Source organism: Neomonachus schauinslandi, chromosome 5 (assembly GCF_002201575.2).
Source record: "Neomonachus schauinslandi chromosome 5, ASM220157v2, whole genome shotgun sequence".
Lineage (NCBI taxonomy): Eukaryota > Metazoa > Chordata > Mammalia > Carnivora > Phocidae > Neomonachus > Neomonachus schauinslandi.
In genome coordinates, this window is record NC_058407.1 from 146,797,920 (window position 1) to 146,824,208 (window position 26,289).

At 50.6% G+C, this 26,289-nt stretch overlaps 1 protein-coding gene across 1 annotated transcript in view; it reads left to right on the forward strand.

Annotated features, from left to right (window-relative positions):
- The window catches only part of SNX29 (sorting nexin 29), a 502,531-nt gene that overhangs the window by 59,305 nt on the left and 416,937 nt on the right, over positions 1 to 26,289 (forward strand). The window contains exons 9-10 of the mRNA XM_021698163.2: positions 5,864 to 5,939; positions 6,939 to 7,021. Coding sequence (XP_021553838.2) covers positions 5,864 to 5,939; positions 6,939 to 7,021 — 159 coding nt within the window. The remainder of the gene's footprint in view (positions 1 to 5,863; positions 5,940 to 6,938; positions 7,022 to 26,289) is intronic.

Genomic DNA, 26,289 nt, shown 5'->3' on the forward strand with positions numbered 1-26,289 from the left:
CAGAACTCATAGCTCTAAAGGCCCCCGCACCCTTTGCCACCAAGTGCTGAGGGCTCAGAGAGCAGCTTGCTCAGAATCTGCCTGTGGAGTGGTGAGCGTTCCCGACTCCTTCCATTTGGTTGAGTGTGCTCTCGTGTTACTGTTTTCTTGAGCTAGAGCAGGTCACGGGGAGTGGTGGGAGAGGGGGAGGGGACGTGGATGAGCTCCGTGGGTGAGTGGCACAGTGCAGCGCTGGGTAGCCGTCACCCCAGTCCCCCCCAACCCAGCCCCTGCACAGGCACCTTCTCCGCCTCCCAGGGCCAGGTTTAAGAAACCATAACGGTTTCTGGACTGCTCAGGAAGCTGTTGACAGTCTGAACCGGATGACAGACTGTCTTTTTGGTCACGGGGGCGGACAGAAACCCGCTCAAAGGAGCTGGAGCTCAGGGGCAGGTGGGCGGCCGACTGGCAGCTGTCTCGAGTGGGGGTCAGGTAGCCCCGCCCCAGGAGCCGCAGGAGCTGAGCAGGCCAGGTCACCTCTCCCAGCGGGAGTGTTCCCGGAGGAGACCGGGGCTCCTGAGCTTGCGGGGCGAAATGACTCAGTCTTCCAGGCGGGTCTCCTCTCTGGAAGGTGCGGCTGATGCGTGGTAATGGCAGCCCTCGGAGTGAGCCCAGGCCTGGAAGGTGGCCCATCTGGACGAATGCATCCTCTCTCGACCACAGCCTGTGAGGAAGGGCTGGCCACTGTTACCCCACCTTCCTCTCAGACTTGTGGTGAAGGCTCCCCAAGGTGCTGTGGGGCAGGGTGCCAGGCAGCGGCTCAGGCCCCGTGAAGCCTGCTCTCAGCACCGCGGCAGTGGCGGGGCACCTGCTGTGGGGTGTCCGGGGACCAGGAGCCGCTGGTCGGAACAGAGGGCGCTCCTGGGTCTCCCCGATTCTGCGCCCCACACCTCCTTATGGGGTCTGCCCCGTCTCCTCTTTTCCTTTGAGAGGCTTTGCTCTCTCTCGCCACCTTGCCCCCTCCCCGTTTGGCCTCAGCCGCACGGCCTCCCATACTGGCCAGCACTTCTTCCTGGGTCTCCACTGAAGTCCCGGGCCGGGCTGGTGGGCCGGGCTGGTGTCTGCAAGCCAGGCCGGCACCAGCCGCTGCATTCCCTCAGGTGACCATGCGGGGTCCCGATGGCCAGTGGGGGGTTTGGTTACCTTGACATGGCCCGTTCAGGGGCAGTGCATGCACACGTGGACAGGGTGCCTGAGAAGGGGGGGCTTGCAGAGAGCAGGCGGTCCTGGCCCCCCTCTGGGACCACGTGACTTCCACCTGGCGACCTTGTCTCCCTCCCCACCGAGGGGACCAGCGGTCGCTGGGCTGTCAGGTGCCTGCACTTGTCACTCTGTTTTGTTTCCAGTGGCTCCTTCCTTTCTTAGCTGGGCTCCTCTCAACCGTCAGACCCTGGGGTTCGAGGGCCAGCTGCTCCTGGGGCGCTGCTCTCTGCCGTTCTGTTGGGTCTGGTCTTATAGAACTCAGCGCTCTTCCTCCCTCTGTGGGCTTTCCTTCTGTGTCTTCAGGGAGAGTAGCTTCTGGCCGGCCTCCAGCATCCTCACGGGAGGGCGTCCTCCTGGCAGCTTTCCCGTGGCCCCACCTCTGCCTCTCAGCTTTCCAGACCCAGAGGCTTCATCTTGTCGCTCTCGTGGGACCCTGAGCTCCAGCTGATCTTGATTATCCTCATCAGAGATGCTGTGTGTGAGCCGGTCTGCCAACTTTTTAAATGTACTGTAGTAACAAAGCCGCCAGGAGTCCTGGAAGCTTGTGACAGCCTCAGGGGCAAAGTCGCTGTGGGTAGGAGTTGCATAGGAAGACGAATTATGCTCGGGCTGCAGAAGATACTGGAATCAGAACTGGGGGAGTCGGCTACCTGATTGGAATGCCAGGTTGCTTCGAGTCCCTCCTGGCCTGATCCCCATTTCCTTGGGAGGCCTTTCCCTGGGCAGCTGTGGACGCACACTGTCAGCTGTCTCTCTCAGACTGCTTTTCTTTTGCTCATCTCTGACTGGTGTCCCTTCCGATCGATACCCTCCCACTTGATCAAGATTAACAAATTATTCCCTCTCATTCTAGCCGGGGAGCCAGTTTGGTCTTTAATGACAGTTTTGCACACAGAGGGCTCTACCCTTAGGAGACCTTCCCCATCATCTTTGAAAGTGTTGGTGCCTCTAGCGTCCCTGCCCTGGGGGGCATTTAGCAGAAGAGGGAGGGAGGCACTTGGTGGAGAAGGATGAATGTTTTTGGTAGCTAAATCGGGGGAGGGAGAAAGTGGCAGAGAAGGGGACTCTCAACACAGAAGTATTGTCCTTCTGATTCTTGGATGAGGTGGATTGGGGGGCCCGGCTTTGGAGCTGCATTTCTGGGGTTAGAGGCTCAGAGAAGGAAGACACTGGCCAGGGTCACACGAGACCCGGGTGGAGGATTAGCTACAGTTAACTCCTCTGAGCATGTCTACTACCTGCAAACAGCAAAGCACATTTACTGACATCTCTTTGAAGCTGCAAGAGAGAGAGCCCCGAAAGTTTCTTTGCACTGCGATACTCAGTGGAGGTGACAAAACACCCACTTCTACCCACTGCACACGTGAAAACGTTATTGCTCCTCTTCTCACTGAGGGTCCTGGCTTTAGTGTTGGGTTTGAGCAAATTCAGAGTCAGTTTCTGAGGGCTTGTTTGTTCATTTGAAGCCCTGGGTCCTCGCACTTTCATTTCCTCGTCAGGTGTAATGTTCTTCCACCTCTTGTCCTACCATTGGGTCTTCGGGGTTGCTCGGTGAGGTTGTGGAGGCTCTGTTGTACCATCGCTCCCGTCTGAGATGGTTGATCTGGGAGCGTCGCTCCCAGAGGGCAACGTTACTGTTTGGAATGTCAGGATACTGTGGTGCCCACCCAGCCTGCGTGGTGTGTGGTCTCCACCCCACTCATGTGGGTTGTGTGCCACGCAGGGCTCATGGATTTCTTTACACAGCCAGTGGGTGGTTGGCTCTGCGCCAGACAGTGCTAGGCTCTGGGAGGATCCAGAGGTAAACACTCCGCCCCTCCCCCCCTCCACCGCCCAGACTTTTGCAGGCAAGGAGGGGACAAGGGACATCAACATCTCTCCCTGCTTCTACCCCTGCCCCCACCCTGGCCATTCTCCTTATAGCAACTGGAGTGATTTCTTAGAACATAAATCAAATTGCATCATTCCCTTGCTCCAAACTCTCCCAGCGCCCTGAGGATAAAATCCAGAATCCTCACTGTGGCCCCCCAGACCCACGCTCAGTGCGCAGCATGATCTCCTCCCATTTTTCTGTAGCTCGACGCCCCTAGCCACACCAGCCTGTGTCCACTTCCAGTCTCTCTCCTCCTGCCCCCTGTGCACATCCTTCAGGAGGCAGCCCGAGTGGTGCTGGCTCATAAAGGGTCCCTCTGCCCCTTCCCCCTGGCAGGCCGGCCTCACGTTCACACTGCCAGAAACCTCCTGTGTCCCCAGTGCCCTGACCTGAGCTTGTAGCCTGATAATTCCTGTCCCCCTGCTAGTCTTTGAGGTCTGTGAGGGTAGGCCCGTGTCTGCCTGGTTCCAGTGTGACCCTGACCCTGGCCAGAGCCAGTCCACGGTGCGGGGGCAGGGCTCAAGAGTCATTTGCTGAGTGGGTGAGCGGTGGGTGGACCAAGTGCATGGGGATGGGGCATGCCGAAGGGAGTGGACACCTGGCAGTTGGAAAAATGCTGTCCAGGTGGGGACACAGTATAGACAGAGGAATAGCGCAGGCAGTCCAAGGACCCGTAGAGGGAGAGGCATGTAGCTCAGATCAGCTGTGTGAGAGACCATGAAGTGGGGAAGGGCTCTGCTCTGCCCCTGGGCACAGTGAGGTTCAGACCCTCACACATTAGCTTGCGATCTTGGACGGATCACTGAAATCCTTCAGGGCTGTCTCCACATCTGGTAAAATTAAGATAATAGTAGCGTGCGCCTCAGAGGGCACCTCGAGGGTGAGTGACCCAGTGAGTGCTCACTCTGTGGCCCCAGCGCGTCAGGCCCACTGCGGTGTCCTGGCTCGCGGGGGTGTGTGATGGTGGGACATCCCTGGGGCCGAGTAGGCCTGGGATCTGGAATGCTGGTGGGTGACCATGGCCTTTCCTCCAGCTGTGGATTTCTGCTGTGCATATTGGAGTCCCCGTTTTCGCTTCAGGGAGAGGAATCCAACAGCTTTGAGTTGGATTAACAAGGGTGAGACAGAACTGCGGGGACCCCTGCGGGAGACCCCTAGAAGGTATGGAGCCTCACCACTAGGGTGGCAGTGGACACGACCGTGGACAAGGAGTGGCCGATAATGAAGTGGAACCGGCCGGTCTGGGGGACCCGGAGGGAGGTGGCGGTCCCGTGGACGGGGTGACAGAAGGGAGTGCTTTGCTCGGTTGTGATCAGGTGGTGGGCCCTGCAGGGTATCCCAGTGGAGCTTTCAGGCAGGCGGCGAGCCCCGTGGACGAGGATGCAGGATTGAGGTCCCAGCCAGAGGTGGGGCCAGGACCTTGTTGGGTTTGCCTTGGGGGACGGGGGCCTCTGAGCCGCCATGCAAGAGATACCTTCACAAAGGAATCAGAGAAAAGACGATGGGGTGGTGTGTGTGTGCGTGCGTGTGCGTGTGTGTGATGGTGGTGGGGGCTGTGGTAGGTGGGCTGGGTTGTAGAGCAAGTTGCGCTTAGCACGCAGTGACTGCTCCCGCTGAAGCATGTGTGTTAAACCGTGAGTTCAGTCATGCGGTCGGTATTACTAAAATGTCGCAGGGCAGGCACTGGTGTTACCCATTCATAGTTGAGGAAGCCGAGTCACAAAGAGGCTAGGCAGCTTCGCGCTCAATTAACGTTGGAGGCAGGGCCTGCACCCGGAAACTAACCACAACACTCGGGAGGGAGGCAGGGGAGGCTGAAGGGGAAGACACTTGCTGTTTCCCTTTCGAACTTCTTAAAAAAAAAAAAAGGAGGGGGGCGAGTGGAATAGCTTGGTGGGGACAGCAGTATTGAAAAACAGTGAAAAAAAGAAAATTCTCTTTAGGATTCCCTGAGTACAGCCCCTTAAGAGCTGGGGAATCTCAAGCAGGAGGAAACTCAGGCGAAAACAGGAGGGATGGCAGGGAGGCGGCCGCGGAGCTGAGGGCCCTGGAGATGCGTCCCCCATCCGGGCCTGGTTCTGCAGTCGGCCTTGAGAAGCCAGGAGTGTCTCCAAAGGGCACGTGTTACCCTGGCTGATACCAGCCTTCGTGGCACCGTCCAGCCCAAGGGCGGTCGCACTCTTTTCTGGAAAGAGACCTGAACGGCAGCTAGTACATTTATGAAAATCCTTAGTGCCTCTAGAGATTATCTGTGGTCTCCCTTCTTTTGAATGCCTTTCCCACACACAGCCCGCGCGGGGAGGCGGCTTTCTAGAAAGCGGTAGGGCACTTGGTTTTGATGCAGACAGACGTTATCGGTGATGAGACTATGCTGCCCCCTTGTGTCTGTCCTAAGCCACTACAGCGAGAGGGGTTTTGTCTATCAGAAAGCTGATTATTATTCCCTGATCCTAAGGCTGGCTCTGAATATGGACTTCATGCACAATTCCAGGTGGCTCAAGGTCAAAAAGGTTAAGTAGGAGGATGGGGCCTCCTATCAGTGACTGATGCCAAATCTGAGATGATGGCCAAAAAAACGAAACAAGTAGCAGATTAAAATCTATTGTGCAGGTGAGGAAACACTTGTAAGCCGACTGATGTAGCAGATGAGCAGATGAGCCCGTGTCTGCGCTGTGTCCTTGCCTCATGGAGAACATGAAATGAAAACAGACAGCTGACTTTCTTTCTGCGACTGCTCTCTATGCACAGATGCCCCCCTTGGAAGCCTGGAGAACGGGACAGGACCGGAGGACCACGTTCTCCCGGAGCCCGGCCCCCGGTACAGGTTAGTATTCCAGAGCCAAATTGCCTTTGGGATTGAGTTGTCCTGGTCACAACTGTGCATTTTATTCTCTTTTAAAGATAGGGGTGCACCTGCCGGGATTCAAGGTCAAGGCCTTATTTCACATTTATGTTCAGGTTTAGCTTACATCATGGAATGTGAAGTTGCCAAGGGTGTGAGAGATGGTGTTTGGCAAACTTCATTTGCAAACCACCTTTACTTTTACAGTTTAGGGGCCATACCTGGGTGCCTCCTCTCCCATTATGCTTGATTTTAGCATTTGATCACAATAATGCAAGACTTGAATATTATATAATATCTGAACCACTTAGCTCTCACATATTTGAGAAGTGCTTAGTCTGGCATATGGTCGTAAGTGCCATATTGGTTTTCTGCTTTTCAAATAGAAGTCTCTCAAAGGGAAACTGAGTTGCTCAAAGTCACTGGATGTTGGGTGGTGGAGCTCAGATAGACACTGAAGTCTCCCCAGTACCACGAGGATCCTCGTTACTCTTCCAGTTGTTTTTCTCTCTTCGTGCTTTTAATTTGGTCCAAACTTCAGTGAGTAGGGATAGACCCCATCTGCATTTTCAGCCTTAGGTCCAGGGTGGGCGTCACTGATGACCCCGAAGCGTACTTGATGTTACGGATAGGGCCCTGCTCTCTGACACTGACCGTGCCTATAGGTTCCTGCACAGTTCGTACACTGTCAGGGAGGACTGGGGTCACCAGGTCCCTCCAGGACGCAGAGTCCTTTTTGCTGTTTACTTTAGACAAATACTGAGTATGGATTTTTGGGGACACACATAGACTTCGGCAAGAAGGCAAACTTGCAAGTAGGGAATCCGCACATGATGAGGGTTGCCTGTGATTTCGAAGGGCTGCCTCCTGGGCTTCTAGCAGGTGCACCTGAGTACACTTAGCACCTGCTTAGTTTTTGAATAGTGAGGTTGTGTATTTTGAGTGGCCGATTGTAACTTTCTTCTGTCTGCCTTCTTCCAGTGTGGAGGCCAGTCCTCCTGGCCAGGGAAGCCCTCTGAGCAGCCTGTTACCTTCTGCCTCCGTGCCAGAGTCGATGACAATTAGTAAGTACTTTCTGAATGTCCTCCGCCCATACTGGTGACCCTGGGGCCTGCACATCAGTGGAGTGTCTTTGGACTTGGTCCTATGTGACTGCGGACTTCACAGAATGCGGGGTAAAGTCAGGTGTGTGTGTACCTGGTCATGGAATTGAAGTGTGGTGTGCTCTTCTAAGCTTCCTGAGCTGCAGTTAATGCGTGGTGCTTGGGTGTGTGCACACTGTAAAGGACATGCTTCAGAGATGGAGCAGCACTGAGCTAGAGGGAAACTTCTGTTGTTCCAGGTTTGGGGGTTTGCCTCCTGGAAGGTCATCAGCTACAGAGGAACTGTGCTAGTTGGATTTCCTTTGTAGCTCTGGAGGGATCATTTTTGTGAGGAAGGAAGAGTGTATCTCTCAAAGAATAATGAAGATTCATAAAGATCAGGTTCAAATGGTTTCTAACCTTATTACTGAGAAAAAGTATTAGAGATATAACAAGATTAGGTTCATGTGGCTTTATATGATAAAGAATAAACCAACTGTAGCTCTCTTTCCAGAGGTAGACAGGCTGGGGCTGGTATGTGGCTCCATGTTTATCAGAGACTGAGACTCCTTCCATCTTGCCTCATGGTCCAAAATGGCTGTTTTAGCTCCAGCCATCCCATTCTTATCCCAGGTAGCAAGAAGGAGGAGGGAGCAAAGGAGAGACTTCCTCCATTTCCATAGGTAGGATTCAGGGTCTGAACGTGCATAGGGAAAGAAATTACTACTTTTTTCTCTAGCCTCTTCCTGAAATTTACATTTCTTTCAATTATGAAAGTAGCAACAAACTGTAGAAACCATAGCAGTGTTAGCAAAATGGGTGACTTTGTCCCTGATGGGAGTCACAGGCGCCTGAAATGAACATCTCAGAATGTTGTTTGTGCTGGAAAATAGTTTTCAATGCAATAGTAAGGAATTGTACATATTCCGATGTCACTTTTATTTTTTTACATTTTGAGAGTTCTTTTTCAACATGATCCGTTTCCTTTGTAGTCTTGTGTGTTTTATGTATTTTAAACTCTTTTCCTGAGAAGAGGCCCATGGGCTTCACTGGCCTGCAGAGTGGGTCTGTGGTACAGAACAGGTGACCCCCTCCCCCAGTCATGAGGCCCCGTCCTAGAAGGCGCACACGGTATCCCATCGGCGTGGCCAGCATCAGTCCCATGGCCTCCCTTGGCTGCTAGGGGGCCGAGCCCCCCCAAGAGCGGAGTTTGGGAGCCAACTGGCATTCTTTGAGTTGGGAATGAAGAAGGAAGTGAGCGGACTCTGTAGGGTGGGCGCAGTGGGAACGACCAGTCTGTCTCCGTGTAGTGGAAGCGTGCAGTTCATCACGGTGCTCCTCAGGCTGGAGTTCAGCCGAGCGGATATCTGTGCGTCTATACGCATGGGGCACCCGGGCTAGGAGAACACTGAAGTCACTGGCTTCCAAAGTTCCGTTATTTATTTACCGCTGTACTAGTACTTACCCTGTAATGTGTGTGTATATTTTTAAAGGGTACACCTAAGAAAACCTGAATGCCTTTACTGAAAAAGGGAACTTCGCCTGAGTACAGTGAGTGGGGAGCCTCTGTTAGTTGACAGAAATGGCAGGTAACTGAAAATAAAGACGCTGGAGAGGAACCAGTATTGAGTCCGCCTGGATGTCCCTGCCTGGCCCAGCTTCTGTCTGAGACCCCCTCCCATTGTTGTAAGGAGAGGCGACTAAGCAGCAGCACAAGGGGGTTGGGGATATGCTAGTGCTAAACTCAGATCTTTTTCCTGGAAGAAACCAGAGGGACTGAGAAGGGACAGAAGCCTCTTGTCTGAGTCCCTGCTCCTTCACGCCTCGTCTTTCTCCTCTGCAGTGCTCTCTCTCTGAGTGGGTTCCACCTCGTGTAGAGGGCTGAGACTTTATTCTGGCTCTGAGGTGTGTCTGCTGCAGACAACACCGGGTTTGCCTTACTTTGTGTGTCTTGTAAAGAACAGCCCCCGGAGACTGCGGGCTTGAGCACCAGGCCTCGCCGCTTGTCCGGGTGCAGACACCTCGTGCACCCCAGTGGGTATGCAGTGGTGCGCTTCCAGGTGGGCTTCCTGCTCCCGGGGGTGAGGCCGCTCCCTCCCTGCTGAGCGCGGTCCGCTTTGTCGGCGGCTCCGTGGCTCTGCCCGCGGAAGCAGCTGGCCCTGCTTGGGCATCGGCACTACGGTCGTCCGTTGTCGTGCTGCTGGCCAAGATGTCAGCTGTTTGTCTTGTCTTTACTCATACGATCTTCCAGAAATGTCAGTCCACTTTTATTATTTGGTATCTTTGGCAAGTAGGGACCTACCCAGAGTTTATGACTTGAATCTCGAGATGTGTCACCACACCCACATCTTGACCCTTGATACTTCGTATCGACGGACTTTGTGGGGGGTGGTGGTGTGCTTCCTGGGGCAGGGGGCGGTGGCGATTTCAGCGAGCCTTCTGGACACAGCGCTGTGTCACCTGTGTGTATTCCCTATGAGAGATCTGGATTCTTAGAAATTTTGGGTGGAAGGTGTTTTGATGTGTGTCCCCCTCATCCTGTCTCTGCCCCTGTGACATCCCAGAGAAATAAGGGCAAGCCTGTCTGGGGGTCCAGGGTGCCAGCTGGGGTGGCTGTGACAAGGCACCACAGGCCGGGCGGCCGGAGCAACAGTCTCTCGTAGTTCCGGAGGCTGGAGGTCCAGGTGACCTCAGTGCTGGTTCCTGGCGAGACGGCTGTCCTTGGCTTGCAGATGGCCTTTTCTGTCTGCCTCTGCATTCCTGGTGTCTCTTCCTCTGCTTGTGAGGACCCCAGCCCTTCCAAATTAGGGCCCCACCCTTAGGACCTCATTTAACCTTAATTATCTCCTTAAAGGTCCTACCTCCAAATACAGTCCCATTGAAGTTTAGAGCTTCACATGTGAATTTTGGCTGGGGAGGGGGGAATTCATTCAGTCTTGGGGTGTCCCAAGAACGGTGTCCAAAGAGCTGTCCAACTCCAGATTGAGAATTCCATCCCAGCACGTGAAGCACATGGGCTTTGACCTGGGAGATGCTTGACTCTCAAAAACCCCGTGGAGCCTGGCAGAGGAGCCCCAACTCTTCTCTGTGACGCAGGGAACCTTCCCTCGCACCCTGCCAGGTGCCTTCCCTGGCTCCATTTCATCATGGGTACAGGGGCCCGCCTCGGCGCTCATCCTCGGTGCTTGGCCATGACCGACAAGTCCTCTGCCAAGCAGCCTTCCCCTCCTGGGTGCCTCTGAAGTGGCACAGGGTATTGTCCTGGGCTTTTGGGGTGTATATTCTTGTTGTCACGAAGTGCCCACAAGAGGACGGCGTGGCCAGGCTCACATTCCTGCTCTTTCTACGAGGCCCTCTGGTACTTAAGAACACACAAAGCCTGTTCAGAAGAATTAGTCACTTAGTGAGTAGTAAAGACAGTTTGGAGCCCAGTTTGGAGCTCTGGGCACTTGCCATTTGGGCGGGTGAGTGTGTGTCTGTGTTCGGGGTGTGCAGGGCCATCTGGGGCCAGGGGGACTGCAGCCCGCCTGTGCTGTCCCGGCCTGGAGGGCATGCCCTGAAGCCGGCTGCCCGGTTCCCCAGGCTTCCCCGGGGTTCTCCAGCCTCTCAGGGCCTGTTTCCGTACCCAAACACCAGGATGCCCCGAGCACCCATCATTTGCTGAGAAGAGTATCTGCGTCAGAGCTGAGCGTCCGTAAATAGTGCCTATTACCAACCTGCTAATATTTGCATTCTGCTTTCTCAGCATTATTTGCTGGCATTTTCCCCCTCTTCATCTCCCCGGTCATCCTGCTGAATGACTGTGTAATAGTCCAGTTTACTAGATGATTTTGGGGCAAGGGGGTGCACCAGCCACGTTTGTTTGTTTTTGCTGAGTCTCTTCACTCAGTGTAAGGAAAAAGGAGAATCAGCGCCAGGCTTGGAGTACATTATTTTTTTTCTGCTCTGTGTTCCTTTGTGGTAAATTCTGTGGGGTGCAGGGTGAGCGGGCCAGAGATGAGTCCCGTATTCATGGGCTTATTCTCAGTAGCCGTCTTGTCTTTGGAGTGTCCGTGTTGCCAGTAGGATGACAGCTGCTTCTTTCCTTACCCTTCACTGACCATAGTCGCCAACATTTTATTTTATTTTATTTTATTTTTTTTTTAAGATTTTATTTATTTATTTGACAGAGAGAGACACAGCGAGAGAGGGAACACAAGCAGGGGGAGTGGAAGAGGGAGAGGCAGGCTTCCCGCCGAGCAGGAAGCCTGATGTGGGGCTCGATCCCAGAACTCTGGGATCATGACCAGAGCCGAAGGCAGACGCTTAACGACTGAGCCACCCAGCCGCCCCGCCAACATTTTATTTTTTAAAAATTTTAAAAGATTTTATTTATTTGAGAGCGCGCGTGCACGAGGTGAGGGAGGGGCAGAGGGAGGAGCAGACTCCCCTCTGAGCAGGGAGGCCGATGTGGGGCTCGATCCCAGGACCCTGAGATCATGACCTGAGCCGAAGGCAGACGCTTAACCACTGAGCCACCCAGGTGTCCAGTTGCTAACATTGTAATGCATTTGCTACTTTAAGAGCTGGAAAATGGCACTCAGAGGATGGGTGGCTGTGCGCTCCCTGGAGGGACACCCCCTCTCCAGGCCTTTGTTTAACATTTGTAACCCCTCCCCTCTGCGTGTGCTGCTTGTATCCTTTGTTTTGGGGTCTCCCGCCCTCCCACTGGCTGCTCTGCCTGATGTGGAGACCAGATGGGGATGGGGCACAGAGCACTATTTGCAGCTCCCGGTGCTGGCCGCGTGGCTTGGGGACGGGCCAAGAGGACAGGCTGACAGGACCCCCAGCCCTGTGCTAACCTTGGCCAGTATGTCAGGCAGCAAAGAAGCCAAGAGCCTGCCCCGAGGAGTTCCCAGGCCCGAGGGGAGGACAGACAGCGGCGACATGAACGGACACATGAACTTCATTCGCTTGCACATTGCAAGGGCTAGGAAGGTGGGGCACGGAGGGGGCTGTGTCGGGGTGTTATTAAGAGAGGTCGGTCTCAGGCGGCGGCAGAGCTGAGGGTGAGGGGTGAAGGGACTGTGTAGTGTGGGCGGTGGGCAGTGCCGATGGAAGGGTGGCTGGGCAGGGGGGAGAGCTGAGCCAGAGGATGCTGGAGAGGGCCCTCCGTTGGATTGAGTCCCATGAGCAGTGGGAAGCCGGGGGAGGGTCTTAAGTTGGAGTGCTGGGACCGTTGCCACTTGCTCTTGCATATGGCAGGTCGTGCAGCTTGTCTGCTACCTCAAGTGTCCTCAGGAGAGTGCCCTCCAGTCCTTCCTGTAAGTCCCCGGCAGCCCTTGCCTGCTCGGTGGTTCCTGAAGGCGTCCCCTGTGCCTCACAGGCTGGGGACTCCTGAGTTGACGTGGGTGTCCCCACTCCTTCAATTGTCAGCAGTCCCCCATAATGCAGGGGTGTGCTGAGTGCTGCAGGAGAGCAGGGGGAAGACCGTTCTGTGGGCGGCGACCTGGTGCCACCATCCTGGGGTCTGGCCCTGGCTCCAGGGCTTGCTGGCTAGGTTTCCCTTTCTCTTTCTTTTTTCTGCCCCCAGGCTCTCTGGGCCCCTTTTCCTCACGTGTAAAGTGAAGACGCTTACTTCTGGAGACCTTCTGGGGGCGGTCAGTTCGGAGCCCATTGAGTAGACCCAAGGGTTCAAGCCTAAACCCCAATTAGAGCCCAAACCCCTAGGATTGTGGAGCCTGGTCCCTGACATTTCCATCCTGGTTCTTGGCCAGTCCATCATCAGGTAGCAGATCCACTCACGAGTTCAGACCTGTCTCTGGGGCAATTCCAGTTTCCTTCAAGGAGTGCCTGGAAGAGATTAATAATACACTTATCTCCTCCGTTGTGTTGCCTCTTGTGATCCAAGTGTGTATTCATGTTGTCGCTCAATTGTCACAGCATCCCTGCAATGTGGGTGTGTTGGCCTTGTCGTCCAGTTGGAGGAAATAGGCCGAGGGAGGCTGCGGAAGGTCCGCGTGCCAGGATGTGGTGGAGCTGCGGTTTCTTTCCTCTCTCCCTCCTTGCTGTTTCTGGAAGCCCCCGGCTTCTGGAATGATCTGCCCTCAGAGGGAAGTATTCAGGTCTGCGGAGATGTCCCTCCTTGAAGAGGCTTCCCTCCCCTGACCACACATCCGAAAGAGCTTGCCTGCGCCACCCGCTCTGTTCCTCCAGGTTTTCAAAACGTTCCTGACCTGAATATATTGTCCGTTTTCCATGTCCCCACTGGGATGTGAGCTCCTCGAAGATGGGTGCTTTGCCTGCTCATTCATTGCCTGCACCCCAGTGCCTAAAATCCTGCCTGCCATGGCGTTGTGGCTCAAGAAACTTCAGTTGAGGAGGTGAAGGAATGAACTGATGTTGATTCGAGTTCTAATAAGCCTGAAAACTTTTATTTTTTTTTAAAGGTTTTATTTATTTGTGAGAGAGTGAGCATGTGTGAGCACAAGCAGGGGGAGCAGCAGGCAGAGGGAGAAGCAGGCTCCCCGCCGAGCAGGGAGCCTGATGCGGGGCTCGATCCCAGGACCCTGGGATCATGACCCGAGCTGAAGGCAGACGCTTAACCGACTGAGCCACCCAGGCATCCCAAGCCTGAAAACTCTTTTTTTTTAAAAGATTTTATTTATTTATTTGACAGAGAAAGACACAGTGAGAGAAGGAACACAAGCAGGGGGAGTGGGAGAGGGAGAAGCAGACTCCCTGCCGAGCAGGGAGCCCGATGCGGGACTCGATCCAGGGACTCCAGGATCATGACCTGAGCCGAAGGCAGTCGTTTAACCAACTGAGCCACCCAGGCGCCCCTCAAGCCTGAAAACTCTTAAAAGTGTTCTGCAGGGGCACCTGGGTGGCTCAGTTCGTTAAGCGTCTGCCTTCAGCTCGGGTCATGATCCCAGGGTCCTGGGATCGAGCCCCGCATCGGGCTCCCTGCTCGGCGGGGAGCCTGCTTCTCCCTCTCCCACTCCCCGTTTGTGTTCCCTCTCTCTCTCTGTCAAATAAATAAAATCTTAAAAAAAAAAAAATAAAGTGTTCTGCAGGAATGACCCGAAAGCCAGTCCCCCGGTCACCGCTGCATCTCTGGCTTGGTCTGCACTGTGTTCCCTGCCCAGGGCTCTGAGTTCCGCATGGGGGCAGGGGAGTGAGAGATCTTCCACCTGCCCCTCACCAGGGAGGCACGCCGGTGCTAGCAGAAGGAGCACTAGCTTGGGAATCAGCAAAACCTGGTGCTGATACCGGCTCTGATGGCAGTGGGTCCCTCAGTCGCTCTGTGCCTCAGTTTCCCCAACTGTAAAGTGGAGGAGGCTGCACTCCAGGATTCCTGGCACCTCTGACCATCTGTTCTGGGAAAGGGGTCAGGATCCCTACATTCTCCTTGGCGACTGTGAAAGAGCCAAGTCGTCGCAGTCTGGAGGTTTCTCGTGTCTCGCCTGGTCAGGCTCGTTGCTCTGCTGTCACAGGCAGGCCTCTTCCTTCTGTCCATGCTGACGGTCTGCTCTGTGAACGTGTTACTGTTGAGCTGACTTTGAGTGACCTTTGGCTCGGGAAGCTAGTAAGCATAAGCCTACTGATGCTGACATTTGGCCCGTAACTTTTCCTACTCCAGGCCAGGTGTTGGCCGATGCAGGAAGCATGGTGGTTTGGAGAGAGGCAGGGTGGGATTTGTGTGAGTGCCCGGACGCCTGTGGACTGCTTGGAAGAGACGCCGTCTTACAGAGTTGGGAAAGGTGAATTAAGCTCTGTGAAAGGCAAATGCCACCTTTGGGTTTTAATTCTGAGTGGCCAGCAGCCCTTATCTACACGGTCACTGCCAAGTTTCTCTCACCGGAGCTGCTAGAAGATTAGACGTATAAATCCTTTACTCATCCTTTATTTTTATAGTATTCTGGCGTGGGTGGTCGCAGATGAATTGAGTTGAGAAGGCTGCCTTTTGGGGTGGAAAGAACACTGGGGTCAGGCAGACCGTAGTGCCGCTATTCAAGAGCTCTGTGACCTTGGGCAAATGCTTTACCTTCTCTGAACTTGGTTTCCCAATCCCCGAGAGGAAATGAAGTATTCCCTGCTTACAGGATTCTCGACGAGGTATCTACGGTGTCTAGCGTGGAGCCTAGAGCATCTTGTGTCTGGTGCTTCACTGGGAGCCCGCAGCGAGTTTCAGAGACTGCAGAAGCCCTTGCGATCGTGTGCAAAATTCTATTTGTGTGTTTGTGCTCATACGTGGATTTTCCCTGGGGAGAATTCCTTTGCTTTTTCCAGACCTTGGAAAAGTAAGGACCATGTAGGTGCTCAGTTTGCGATAATTGCACGTAGTGTCCGCAGCCCCCCTAGTAAGTGTGGTGTTGTTTATCCTTACTGTGGCTCTTCTGTTCTGATCTTCCTGTTGGGTAGGCTCGCTGTCTTCTTACCCACATCCCTCCACAGATGAGCACTGGGAGCTTGGGCAAATTATGTGGCCTGTCTGTGCCTCAGTGTTCTCATCTGTAAAATGGGGCGAATAATAGTACTCATCTAAAAGGGTTGTGAGAATGAAATGATTTAATACATGAAAAACACTGAAGACACTTTATGTAAATCATACGTCGGTAAGAAGAATTGGAAAAACATATTCCGGAGAGCGCCTGGCATATTGTACGTGCTATTATTATTACCATTCCTTGAAGATTACATTGCTGGCTAATCATCCCGAAGGCAGTCCCTGGGCCTTCTTGTTGAGCTGCAAATGGATAGACCCGATTTCCTGTTTCACTGACACCCTCCCTGCTGCACAGGCCCTGACAGTTCCCTTTACCTGGCTTTTACTCCTTAATTTTTCCTAGTTTAGAGGAGATCAACGTGTACCCTCTTTCTGTGAGGCTGTAAGAATGGAAATGAGGGTCAGATAGGACGGTGGTTCTCAATGGGGGGTGCTTTCAACCCCTAGAGGACATTGGGCACCATCTGGAGACATTTTTGGGGGTCACACTGGTGTGGGGATGCTGCTGGCATCTACTGGGTAGTGGCCATGGTGCTGCTAACATCCCACCGTGCACAGGACGGCCCCACAGCAGAGAATGATCCCCAGATGTCAGTAGTGCTGAGGGTGAGAAAGTCCACGATAGGAGAGGGAGGCAGTGGGGCTGCTTTCCAGGAACCATGTTTTGTTTTAGACCTTTTTCTTTTTTTAACCACTTGCCTCCTGCATGCCTCAGGGAATGAAACTTAAGAGAAGAAGGAACCCGAAATGAACCCCAACGAAATGATCAATCCCAGAGAGCATTTGTTCTTGGGTGTGTCTTTGGGAGCGGCTTCGTTCCGTCACTGTGGTGAAGGTGATTTAGGGGGGCTGTAGGTGCATAAGAACAAGCACCTGTGGAACGCACCCAAGTAAGTGATAGCTGGATCGTCATGATAACTGTAGAGACATTCACATTCAGCACGTGCAGCCCTATGGGGCTAAACTTATTGAGAATTCCTTCAGTCGATATGTATTGGTATTCATGTCAGCCGTACATTGCCTTCACTCCCTCTGTAAAAAATGAGTTTCTACTCCTGAATTGAATTCTTTGACTATATGATCATCGGGGAGCTGCAAGTTGCAAGCAAGTGGCTCAGCCTTTCTTCCTGCGCAGTGCAGGAAGGGCAGCCCCGCGGCCACCAGGGGGCGCTCCGGCTCTTTCTCTGCCTCGCTCGCCCGCGTTTTCCTCCTGCAGCTGTGGGTTGTTGCTGTCTCAGTTTGGATGTCCAGCACTTGTGCCCTATTTTAACTGTGAGGTGGGGATGGTGACGGCAGCGGGAACAACAGTCTTTTCTAGTTGAAGAACACTGAGCATGCACAGAACATTGTATCTGCCATGAGTTAACTAGGGTTGTACGTTGCCAGTGGCTTTCTGAGGAGGTACAGGTGTCTGGTCCTGTTTTGAAAAAGGAATATAAGCTAATTAGAAAATATTTCTCCTTTGTCATTGCTTTTCACGAGATGGAATTAATTATCCGTGGAGTTTTATTCATCATTGCAATCCTAATCATTGCCTTTTTTTCCTTTTTTGGGGGGTGGGGATGGGGGTCGGGTGGGGAGTGATAGGGAGTAGAGAGAGGTAAGCCCAGATAATCAATGTGATTGTTTCCTTTTGATTTCTCCTCACTTTTGATACCGAGCCAGGGCAGAGGGCAAGAAAAACATCCTTGGTTGTCAATAGGCCTTGCTGAGCGGGTCCTTTTTTGTCCCAGCTATTATTGGAAGGGAGTCTCAGTACTAGTGAGGAGGTCTGGCTCATTGCCTGGCAACACAATTCCAAACATTCTGCAGCTTGAAGGGTGCTGTAGTAATGATTCAGAGGAGGTGGCAAGGCCCCACGGCCGGCTGATTGCTTGGCCCGGGTTTGGATGATTCGGTTTGAGGAAGAGAGGGGGGCGCCCCTTGCCCCTCTTCTCCCTTGCCCCCTTAAGCACAAGGAGTGAATCTAGTTGATAACGGCCAACTTGAGTTGGGCGAGTTTCTTTAAAGGGGAAACTTCTTGCTGAATGTTATCTGCTAGACCTTCAGTCATTGTCTTGGTAGTTAGAATGTTCCAGATGGAATTTAGGCATGCCTCACTTCTCTGTTGATTTCTTTATTCAGTCCACAAACATTTACTGAGCATCTCTCACACGCCGGGCACTGTTCTAGGTGCCGAGGAGTCAAAGGTGAAGGAGATCCAGCTCTGCCACTCTGAAGCTCTGTGCCTCAGTTTCCCCATCATGAAAGTGCAGGTTATAAGAGTACCAGCACCCTGGGTTGTTGTGAGGGGTTAACATAAAGTACTTATGGCAGTGCGTTCAGCATATGTGCATTCTTGTTCTGTGGCCTCTGCCCACGGGAAGTTCAGAATCTCTTCGAAGTAACCACGGTGAGAAAATCCAGAAGCAAAAGAAGAATGGTTGCATGAGGGAAAGGCAGGCAGTTGGGTCACGGGGGCGTGTTGTATTCTTTGTTGCCTATGGGCACCTGCAATGAGTCCCCCCGGAGCGGGCAATCCTAATCAGAGTTTCGGATCGAGGGGCCTCCACACCTGTGCGGGGTGCTGCGCGCACTGACATACATGGCTGTTTCTGGGCTGTTTCTAGGGATGGGGCTGCTGTCCAGGCGGCCAGAGGAGGGGAGGGTTGAGGGGCAGGGGCGGGGGCGGGGTTGAGGCAGCCTTGATGAGGAGGGGAGGGCACGCCAGGGAGAGGGCAGCCGTGTGCAAAGGCTTCTGAGCAAGGAGTCCTCGAGCCCCACCTCCGAGCCCTGCTCAATGCTGCGGGACACCCTGTAGGTCTGGAGGGGCCCTTCCCGCTGGCAGGAGGCCCTTGAGGAAGTGATGGGATGCCGCCCAGTCCTGGGTCCGCTCTTGCCATGTGCACTCACTCTTCACAGCAGTCCTGAGTCCTGGCCCATTTTGCAGAGAGGGGAGGTGACTGGCCCGGCCGGGGGGACTCGCCGCGTGCCCTCTGTCCAGGAAGGCTGTGATTGAGGGGGCCCAGCGCATTTCCAGGAGCCTGTCTTTCGGGGTGACCCCCTACTTTCGGCTGGGGTCACTCCCAGGGAGGCTTTCCCTTGACCGTACCCATGGGCTGCCGTGAACTGCCGTGAACTCTCTGGGTCTCAGGTATCGTGTCTGTGCTCCTGGTCCTTTTGAGCCAAATGTGATTTCCCCCCCGCTTTTGGGATTTCCTCCTTCTAGCCTGAGGTCTCTTTTGTTCCTGCCACCCCCTTAACAACGCAGTCTCCTAATTTGCTTACAGACGTTCAGGGGTGGGGGTTCGTTGACCCCTCAGCCAGGAATGGGTTTTGGTCTTGAGCCTCCTAGTGGGCTCTCGGCTGGGCCTGGCAGTGGCTTATGTAACGGTGTGTTGTAGTTCCGAGCTGATTCAGAGCAGGCTCCTTGCTCAGGGGATGAAGCACCAGTCAGACTTGTTCGAGAGAGCAGCTCTGTTCGAACGGTGCCAGCGCAGAGCTGAGGCAGCTCACGTTTGTAGAGCTGCATCAGGGAGGCACTTACCGGGTTTGAATTCGGGGTAGAGGTGGCGGGTCACCGGAGCAGTGGGGGCCCAGGGGACACCCCAGGCCCCGGGGGCTCACATCCTAAAAGGGGGCGAGCACCCACCTGTGAGAGGGTCTGAGGAGTCACGGGGAGGGGTGCTTTTGTTTTGGTTCTGGCTCCACCTCTTGCCCCTCCTCTCCTGGATCTTTTTTTTTTTTTACAGACAAATAGACATTTAAAAAATTTTTTTTCTTAATTTTATTATATTATGTTAGTCACCATACAATACATCATTAGTTTTTGATGTAGTGATCCACGATCCATTGTTTTCGTATAACACCCGGTGCTCCATGCAGTACGTGCCCTCCTTAATACCCATCACCGGGCTAACCAGTCCCCCCCTCCCCCCCCTCCCCTCTAGAACCCTGTTTGTCTCTCAGAGTCCATAGTCTCTCATGGTTCATCTCTCCCTCCAATTCCCCCCCCCCCATTTTTCCCTTCCTTCTCCTAATGTCCTCCATGTTATTCCTTATGTTCCACAAATAAGTGAAACCATATGATAATTGACTTTCTCTGCTTGACTTATTTCGCTTAGCATAATCTCCTCCAGTCCCATCCATGTTGATGTGAAGGTTGGGTATTCATCCTTTCTGATGGCTGAGTAATATTCCATTGTATATATGGACCACATCTTCTTTATCCATTCATCTGTTGAAGGGCATCTCGGCTCTTTCCACAGTTTGGCTATTGCGGACATTGCTATGAACATTGGGGTGCATATGGCCCTTCTTTTCACCGCATCTGTGTCTTTGGGGTAAATACCCAGTAGTGCAATTGCTGGGTCATAGGGTAGCTCTATTTTTAAATTTTTGAGGAACCTCCACACTGTTTTCCAAAGTGGCTGTACCAACTTGCATTCCCACCAACAGTGTAAGAGGGTTCCCCTTTCTCCACAGCCTCTCCATCATTTGTTGTTTCTTTCCCTGTCCATTTTGGCCATTCTAACTGGTGTAAGGTGGTATCTCAGTGTGGTTTTGATTTGGATTTCCCTGATGGCTAATGATGATGAACATTTTTTCATGTGTCTGTTAGCCATTTGTATGTCTTCTTCAGAGAAGTGTCTGTTCATCTCTTCTGCCCACTTTTTGACTTGATTATTTGTTTTTTGGTGTTGAGTTTGAGAAGTTCTTTATAGATTTTGGATACCAGCCCTTTATCTATAGTGTCATTTGCAAATATCTTCTCCCATTCTGTGGGTTGCCTCTTTGTTTTGTTGACTGTTTCCTTTGCTATGCAGAAGCTTTTTATCTTGATGAAGTCCCAAAAGTTCATTTTTGCTTTTGTTTCACTAGCTTTTGGAGATGTATCTTGAAAGAAGTTGCTGTGGCCGATGTCAAAGAGGTTACTGCCTATGTTCTCCTCTAGGATTTTGATGGATTCCTGTCTCACATCGAGGTCTTTCATCCACTTTGAGTTTATCTTTGTGAGTGGTGTTAGAGAATGGTCGAGTTTCATTCTTCTGCATGTGGCTGTCCAATTGTCCCAGCACCATTTATTGAAGAGACTGTCTTTTTTCCATTGCATGTTTTTTCCTGCTTTGTCAAAGATTATTTGACCATAGAGTTGAGGGTCCATATCTGGGTTCTCTATTCTGTTCCATTGGTCTGTATGTCTGTTTCTGTGCCAGTACCATGCTGTCTTGGTGATCACTGCTTTGTAATATAGCTTGAAATCGGGCAACGTGATGCCCCCAGCTTTGTTTTTCTTTTTCAACATCTCCTTGGTGATTCGGGGTCTTTTCTGATTCCATACAAATTTTAGGATTGTTTGTTCCAGCACTTTGAAAAATGTCGTTGGAATTTTGATCGGGATGGCATTGAAGGTATAGATTGCTCTGGGTAGCATAGACATTTTAACAATGTTTATTCTTCCGATCCATGAGCATGGAATATTTTTCCATCTTTTTGTATCTTCTTCAATTTCTTTCATGAGTGTTTTGTAGTTCCTAGAGTATAGATCCTTTACCTCTTTGGTTAGGTTTATTCCGAGGTATCTTACGGTTTTTGGTGCTATTGTAAATGGAATCGTTTCTTTAATTTCTCTTTCTACAGTTGCGTTGTTAGTGTATAAGAAAGCAACTGATTTCTGTGCATTGATTTTGTATCCTGCCACATTACTGAATTGCTGGATGAGTTCTAGTAATTTGGGGGTGGAGTCTTTTGGGTTTTCCACATAAAGTATCATGTCGTCTGCGAAAAGAGACAGTTTGACTTCTTCTTTGCCAATTTGAATACCTTTTATTTCTTTCTGTTGTCTGATTGCTGTTGCTAGGACTTCTAGTACTATGTTGAACAAAAGTGGTGAGAGTGGGCACCCTTGACGTGTTCCTGATCTTAAGGGAAAGGCTCTCAGCTTTTCCCCATTGAGGATGATATTCGCTGTGGGTTTTTCATAGATGGATTTTATGAGCTTGAGGAATGTTCCCTCTATCCCTATACTCTGGAGAGTTTTAATCAGGAAAGGATGTTGTATTTTGTCAAATGCTTTTTCTGCATCAATTGAGAGGACCATATGGTTCTTCTCCCTCCTCTTATTAATGTGTTCTATCACATTGATTGATTTGCGGATGTTGAACCACCCTTGCATCCCTGGGATAAATCCCACTTGGTCGTGGTGGATGATCCTTTTGATGTATTGTTGGATCCTATTAGCTAGGATTTTGTTGAGGATTTTGGAATCCATATTCATCAGGGATATCGGTCTGAAATTCTCCTTTTGGATGGGGTCTTTGCCTGGTTTGGGGATTAAGGTAATGCTGGCCTCATAGAATGAGTTTGGAAGTTTTCCTTCTGTTTCTATTTTTTGAAACAGCTTCAGTAGAATAGGTATTATTTCTTCTTTGAATGTTTGGTAGAATTCCCCAGGGAATACATCAGGCCCTGGACTCTTGTTTTTTGGGAGGTTTTTGATCACTGTTTCAATCTCGTTACTGGTTATTGGCCTATTCAGGTTGTTAATTTCTTCCTGTTTCAGTCTTGGCAGTTTATAGGTTTCCAGGAAGGCCTCCATTTCATCCAGATTGCTCAGTTTATTGGCATATAGTTGTTGATAATAATTTCTAATAATTGTTTCTATTTTCTTGGTGTTAGTCGTGATCTCTCCCCTTTTCATTCATAATTTTATTAATTTGGGTCCTTTCTCTCTTCTTTTGGATAAGTCTGGCCAGTGGTTTATCAATCTTATTAATTCTTTCAAAGAACCAACTTCTAGTTTCGTTGATCTGATCTACTGTGTTTCTGGTTTCTAATTCATTGATTTCTGCTCTAATTTTAATTATTTCTCTTCTAATGCGTGGCTTAGGCATCGTTTGTTGCTTTTTCTCTAGTTCTTTAAGGTGTAGAGTTAGTTGGTGAATTCGGGATTTTTCTATTTTTTTGAGTGAGGCTTGGATGGCTATGTATTTCCCCCTTAGGACTGCCTTTGCAGTATCCCACAGGTTTTCGACTGATGTGTTTTCGTTCTCATTGATTTCCATGAATTGTTTAAGTTCTTCTTTGATTTCTTGGTTGACCCAAACATTCTTTTTTTTTTTTTTTAATTCTTATGTTAATCCCCATACATTACATCATTAGTTTTAGATGTAGTGTTCCATGATTCATTGTTTGTGCATAACACCCAGTGCTCCATGCAGAATGTGCCCTCCTCAATACCCACCACCAGGCTAACCCATCCTCCCACCCCCCTCCCCTCTAGAACCCTGTTTGTTTTTCAGAGTCCATCGTCTCTCATGGTTCGTCTACCCCTCCGATTTCCCCCGCTTCATTCTTCCCCTCCCGCTACCTTCTTCTTCTTCTTTTTTTTTTCTTAACATATATTGCATTATTTGTTTCAGAGGTACAGATCTGAGATTCAACAGTCTTGCACAATTCACAGCGCTTACCAGAGCACATACCCTCCCCAGTGTCTATCACCCAGTCACCCCATCCCTCCCACCCTACCCCCCACTCCAGCAACCCTCAGTTTGTTTCCTGCAATTAAGAATTCCTCATATCAGTGAGATCATATGATACATGTCTTTCTCTGTTTGACTTATTTCACTCAACATAATACCCTCCAGTTCCATCCATGTCGTTGCAAATGGCAAGATCTCATTCCTTTTGATGGCTGCATAATATTCCATTGTATATATATACCACATCTTCTTTATCCATTCATCTGTTGATGGACATCTTGGCTCTTTCCACAGTTTGGCTATTGTGGACATTGCTGCTATAAACATTGGGGTGCACGTACCCCTTCGGATCCCTACTTTTGTATCTTTGGGGTAAATACCCAGTAGTGCAATTGCTGGATCATATGGTAGCTCTATTTTCAACTTTTTGAGGAACCTCCATACTGTTTTCCAGAGTGGTTGCACCAGCTTGCATTCCCACCAACAGTGTAGGAGGGTTCCCCTTTCTCCGCATCCCCGCCAACATCTGTCATTTCCTGACTTGTTAATTTTAGCCATTCTGACTGGTGTGAGGTGGTATCTCATTGAGGTTTTGATTTGGATTTCCCTGATGCCGAGCGATATTGAGCACTTTTTCATGTGTCTGTTGGCCATTTGGATGTCTTCTTTGGAAAAATGTCTGTTCATGTCTTCTGCCCATTTCTTGATTGGATTCTTTGTTCTTTGGGTGTTGAGTTTGATGAGTTCTTTATAGATTTTGGATACTAGCCCTTTATCTGATATGTCATTTGCAAATATCTTCTCCCATTCTGTCGGTTGTCTTTTGGTTTTGTTGACTGTTTGCTTTGCAAAAGCTTTTTATCTTGATGAAGTCCCAATAGTTCATTTTTGCCCTTGCTTCCCTTGCCTTTGGCGATGTTTCTAGGAAGAAGTTGCTTCGGCTGAGGTCAAAGAGGTTGCTGCCTGTGTTCTCCTTTAGGATTTGGATGGACTCCTGTCTCACATTGAGGTCTTTCAACCATTTGGAGTCTGTTTTTGTGTGTGGTGTAAGGAAATGGTCCAGTTTCATTCTTCTGCATGTGGCTATCCAATTTTCTCAACACCATTTGTTGAAGAGACTGTCTTTGTTCCATTGGACATTCTTTCCTGACCCAGACATTCTTGAGCAGAGTGGTCTTTAGCTTCCAAGTGTTTGAATTTCTGCCAAATTTTTTCTTGTGATTGAGTTCCAGTTTTAGAGCATTGTGGTCTGAGAATATGCAGGGAATCATCTCAATCTTTTGGTATCGGTTGAGACCTGATTTGTGACCCAGTATATGGTCTATTCTGGAGAAAGTTCCATGTGCGCTCAAGAAGAATGAGTATTCTGTTGTTTCAGGGTGGAATGTTCTGTAAATATCTATGAGGTCCATCTGGTCCAGTGTATCATTCAAAGCTCTTGTTTCCTTGTTGGTTTTCTGCTTAGATGATCTGTCCATTGCTGAGAGTGGAGTATTGAGGTCTCCTACAATTAACATATTGTTATCAATATGACTCTTTATTTTGGTTAACAGTTGGCTTATGTAGATGGCTGCTCCCATGTTGGGGGCATAGATATTTACAATTGTTAGATCTTCTTGTTGGATAGACCCTTTAAGAATGATAGAGTGTCCTTCTGTGTCTCTTATTACAGACTTTAGTTTAAAATCTAATTTGTCTGATATAAGAATTGCTACCCCAGCTTTCTTTTGAGGTCCGCTGGCATGGAAGATGGATCTCCATCCCTTTACTTTCAGTCTGGATGTATCTTTAGGTTCAAAATGAGTCTCTTGTAGACAGCATATGGATGGGTCCTGTCTTTTTATCCAATCTGCAACCCTGTGCCGTTTTATGGGAGCATTTAGGCCATTCACGTTGCGAGTGATTATTGAAAGATATGAATTAATTGTCATCATGTTGCCTGTGAAGATGTTGTTTTTATAGATTGTCCCTGTAAATTTCTGTTGTAGACCACTCTTGGGGTCTTTCTCCTTTTATAGAACCCCCCCTTAATATTTCTTGCAGGGCTGGCTTAGTGGTCACATATTCTTTCAACTTCTGCCGGTCGTGGAAGCTCTGCATCTCTCCATCCATTCTAAATGAAAGCCTTGCCGGATAAAGTATTCTTGGCTGCATGTTCTTCTCATTTAGTACCCTGAATATGTCTTGCCAGGCCTTTCTGGCTTGCCAGGTCTCTGTGGATAGGTCTGACGTTATTCTTATGTTCCTCCCTCTGTACGTAAGGAATCTCTTCCCCCTAACTGCCCTTAAGATGGTTTCCTTGGTTCTAAGATTTGCAAGTTTTACTATTACATGCCGGGGTGTTGGCCTGTTTTCCTTGATCTTAGGAGGGGTCCTCTCTGCCTCTAGGACTCGAATGTTTGTTTCATTCCCCAGATTAGGGAGGTTCTCAGCTACGATTTGCTCAAATACATCTTCTAGCCCTCTCTCTCTCTCCACTCCCTCCGGGATTCCAATTATTCTGACATTGGAACTCCTCATGGTGTCACTTATTTCTCTGATTCTATTTTCATGGATTCTGAGTTGTTTTTCCCTGGCCTCCTCTTTTCCCTTTTTATCTATTATATTGTCTTCCAGGTCGCTTATTCTCTCTTCTGTCTCAGTTACCCTAGCTGTTAGATTATCTAGATTGGATTGGATCTCATTGATAGCATTTTTAAGTTCTGCCAATTCACCTTTTATTTCTGCCCTTAGAGACTCTATGTTGCCATTAATTGATTTCTCCATTTCCTCTCCTGGATCTTAAACGTTACCTTTAAAGATAACTGTTAAAATTGGTGCTCTGTATGTGAATACACCTGCATGAAGATACTAATGGGGCACAGTAAAGAGTTTGCCTTCCCCGCTCGTCCCAGCCACCTTAGCCGCCCCCCAGCCCCCAGCCTCTAACCTTGGTGGAGTTCAGCCTCCGGAAGGTCACAGCTGCCGGACTGGACGGACAGGGCTGGCAGAGCGTCTGCCCCTCACCCTCTGATAGGGTGTCCGGTTGCTTTTCAGCAGCACCGAGCTGCCTCAGGCCCCCGCACCCTGAGCTTTCAGGTGCTCAGGATACTGTCTCTGCTGGTCCTCCCACTTGGAGCTCCCCCTGCCCTGTGTCCCCCCTCATGGCCTACAGAGCGCTTGTTCATCTTTAGGACTCAGCTTAGGTGTCACCAGACAGAGATGCAGATCAGAATGGTAGTCTTATCAATAGAGCTGCCTGGAAAATCGCTTTAAAGCTGTGAGCTGGTGGACTTGCAAAAATGTCAACCCTGAGTTCACTG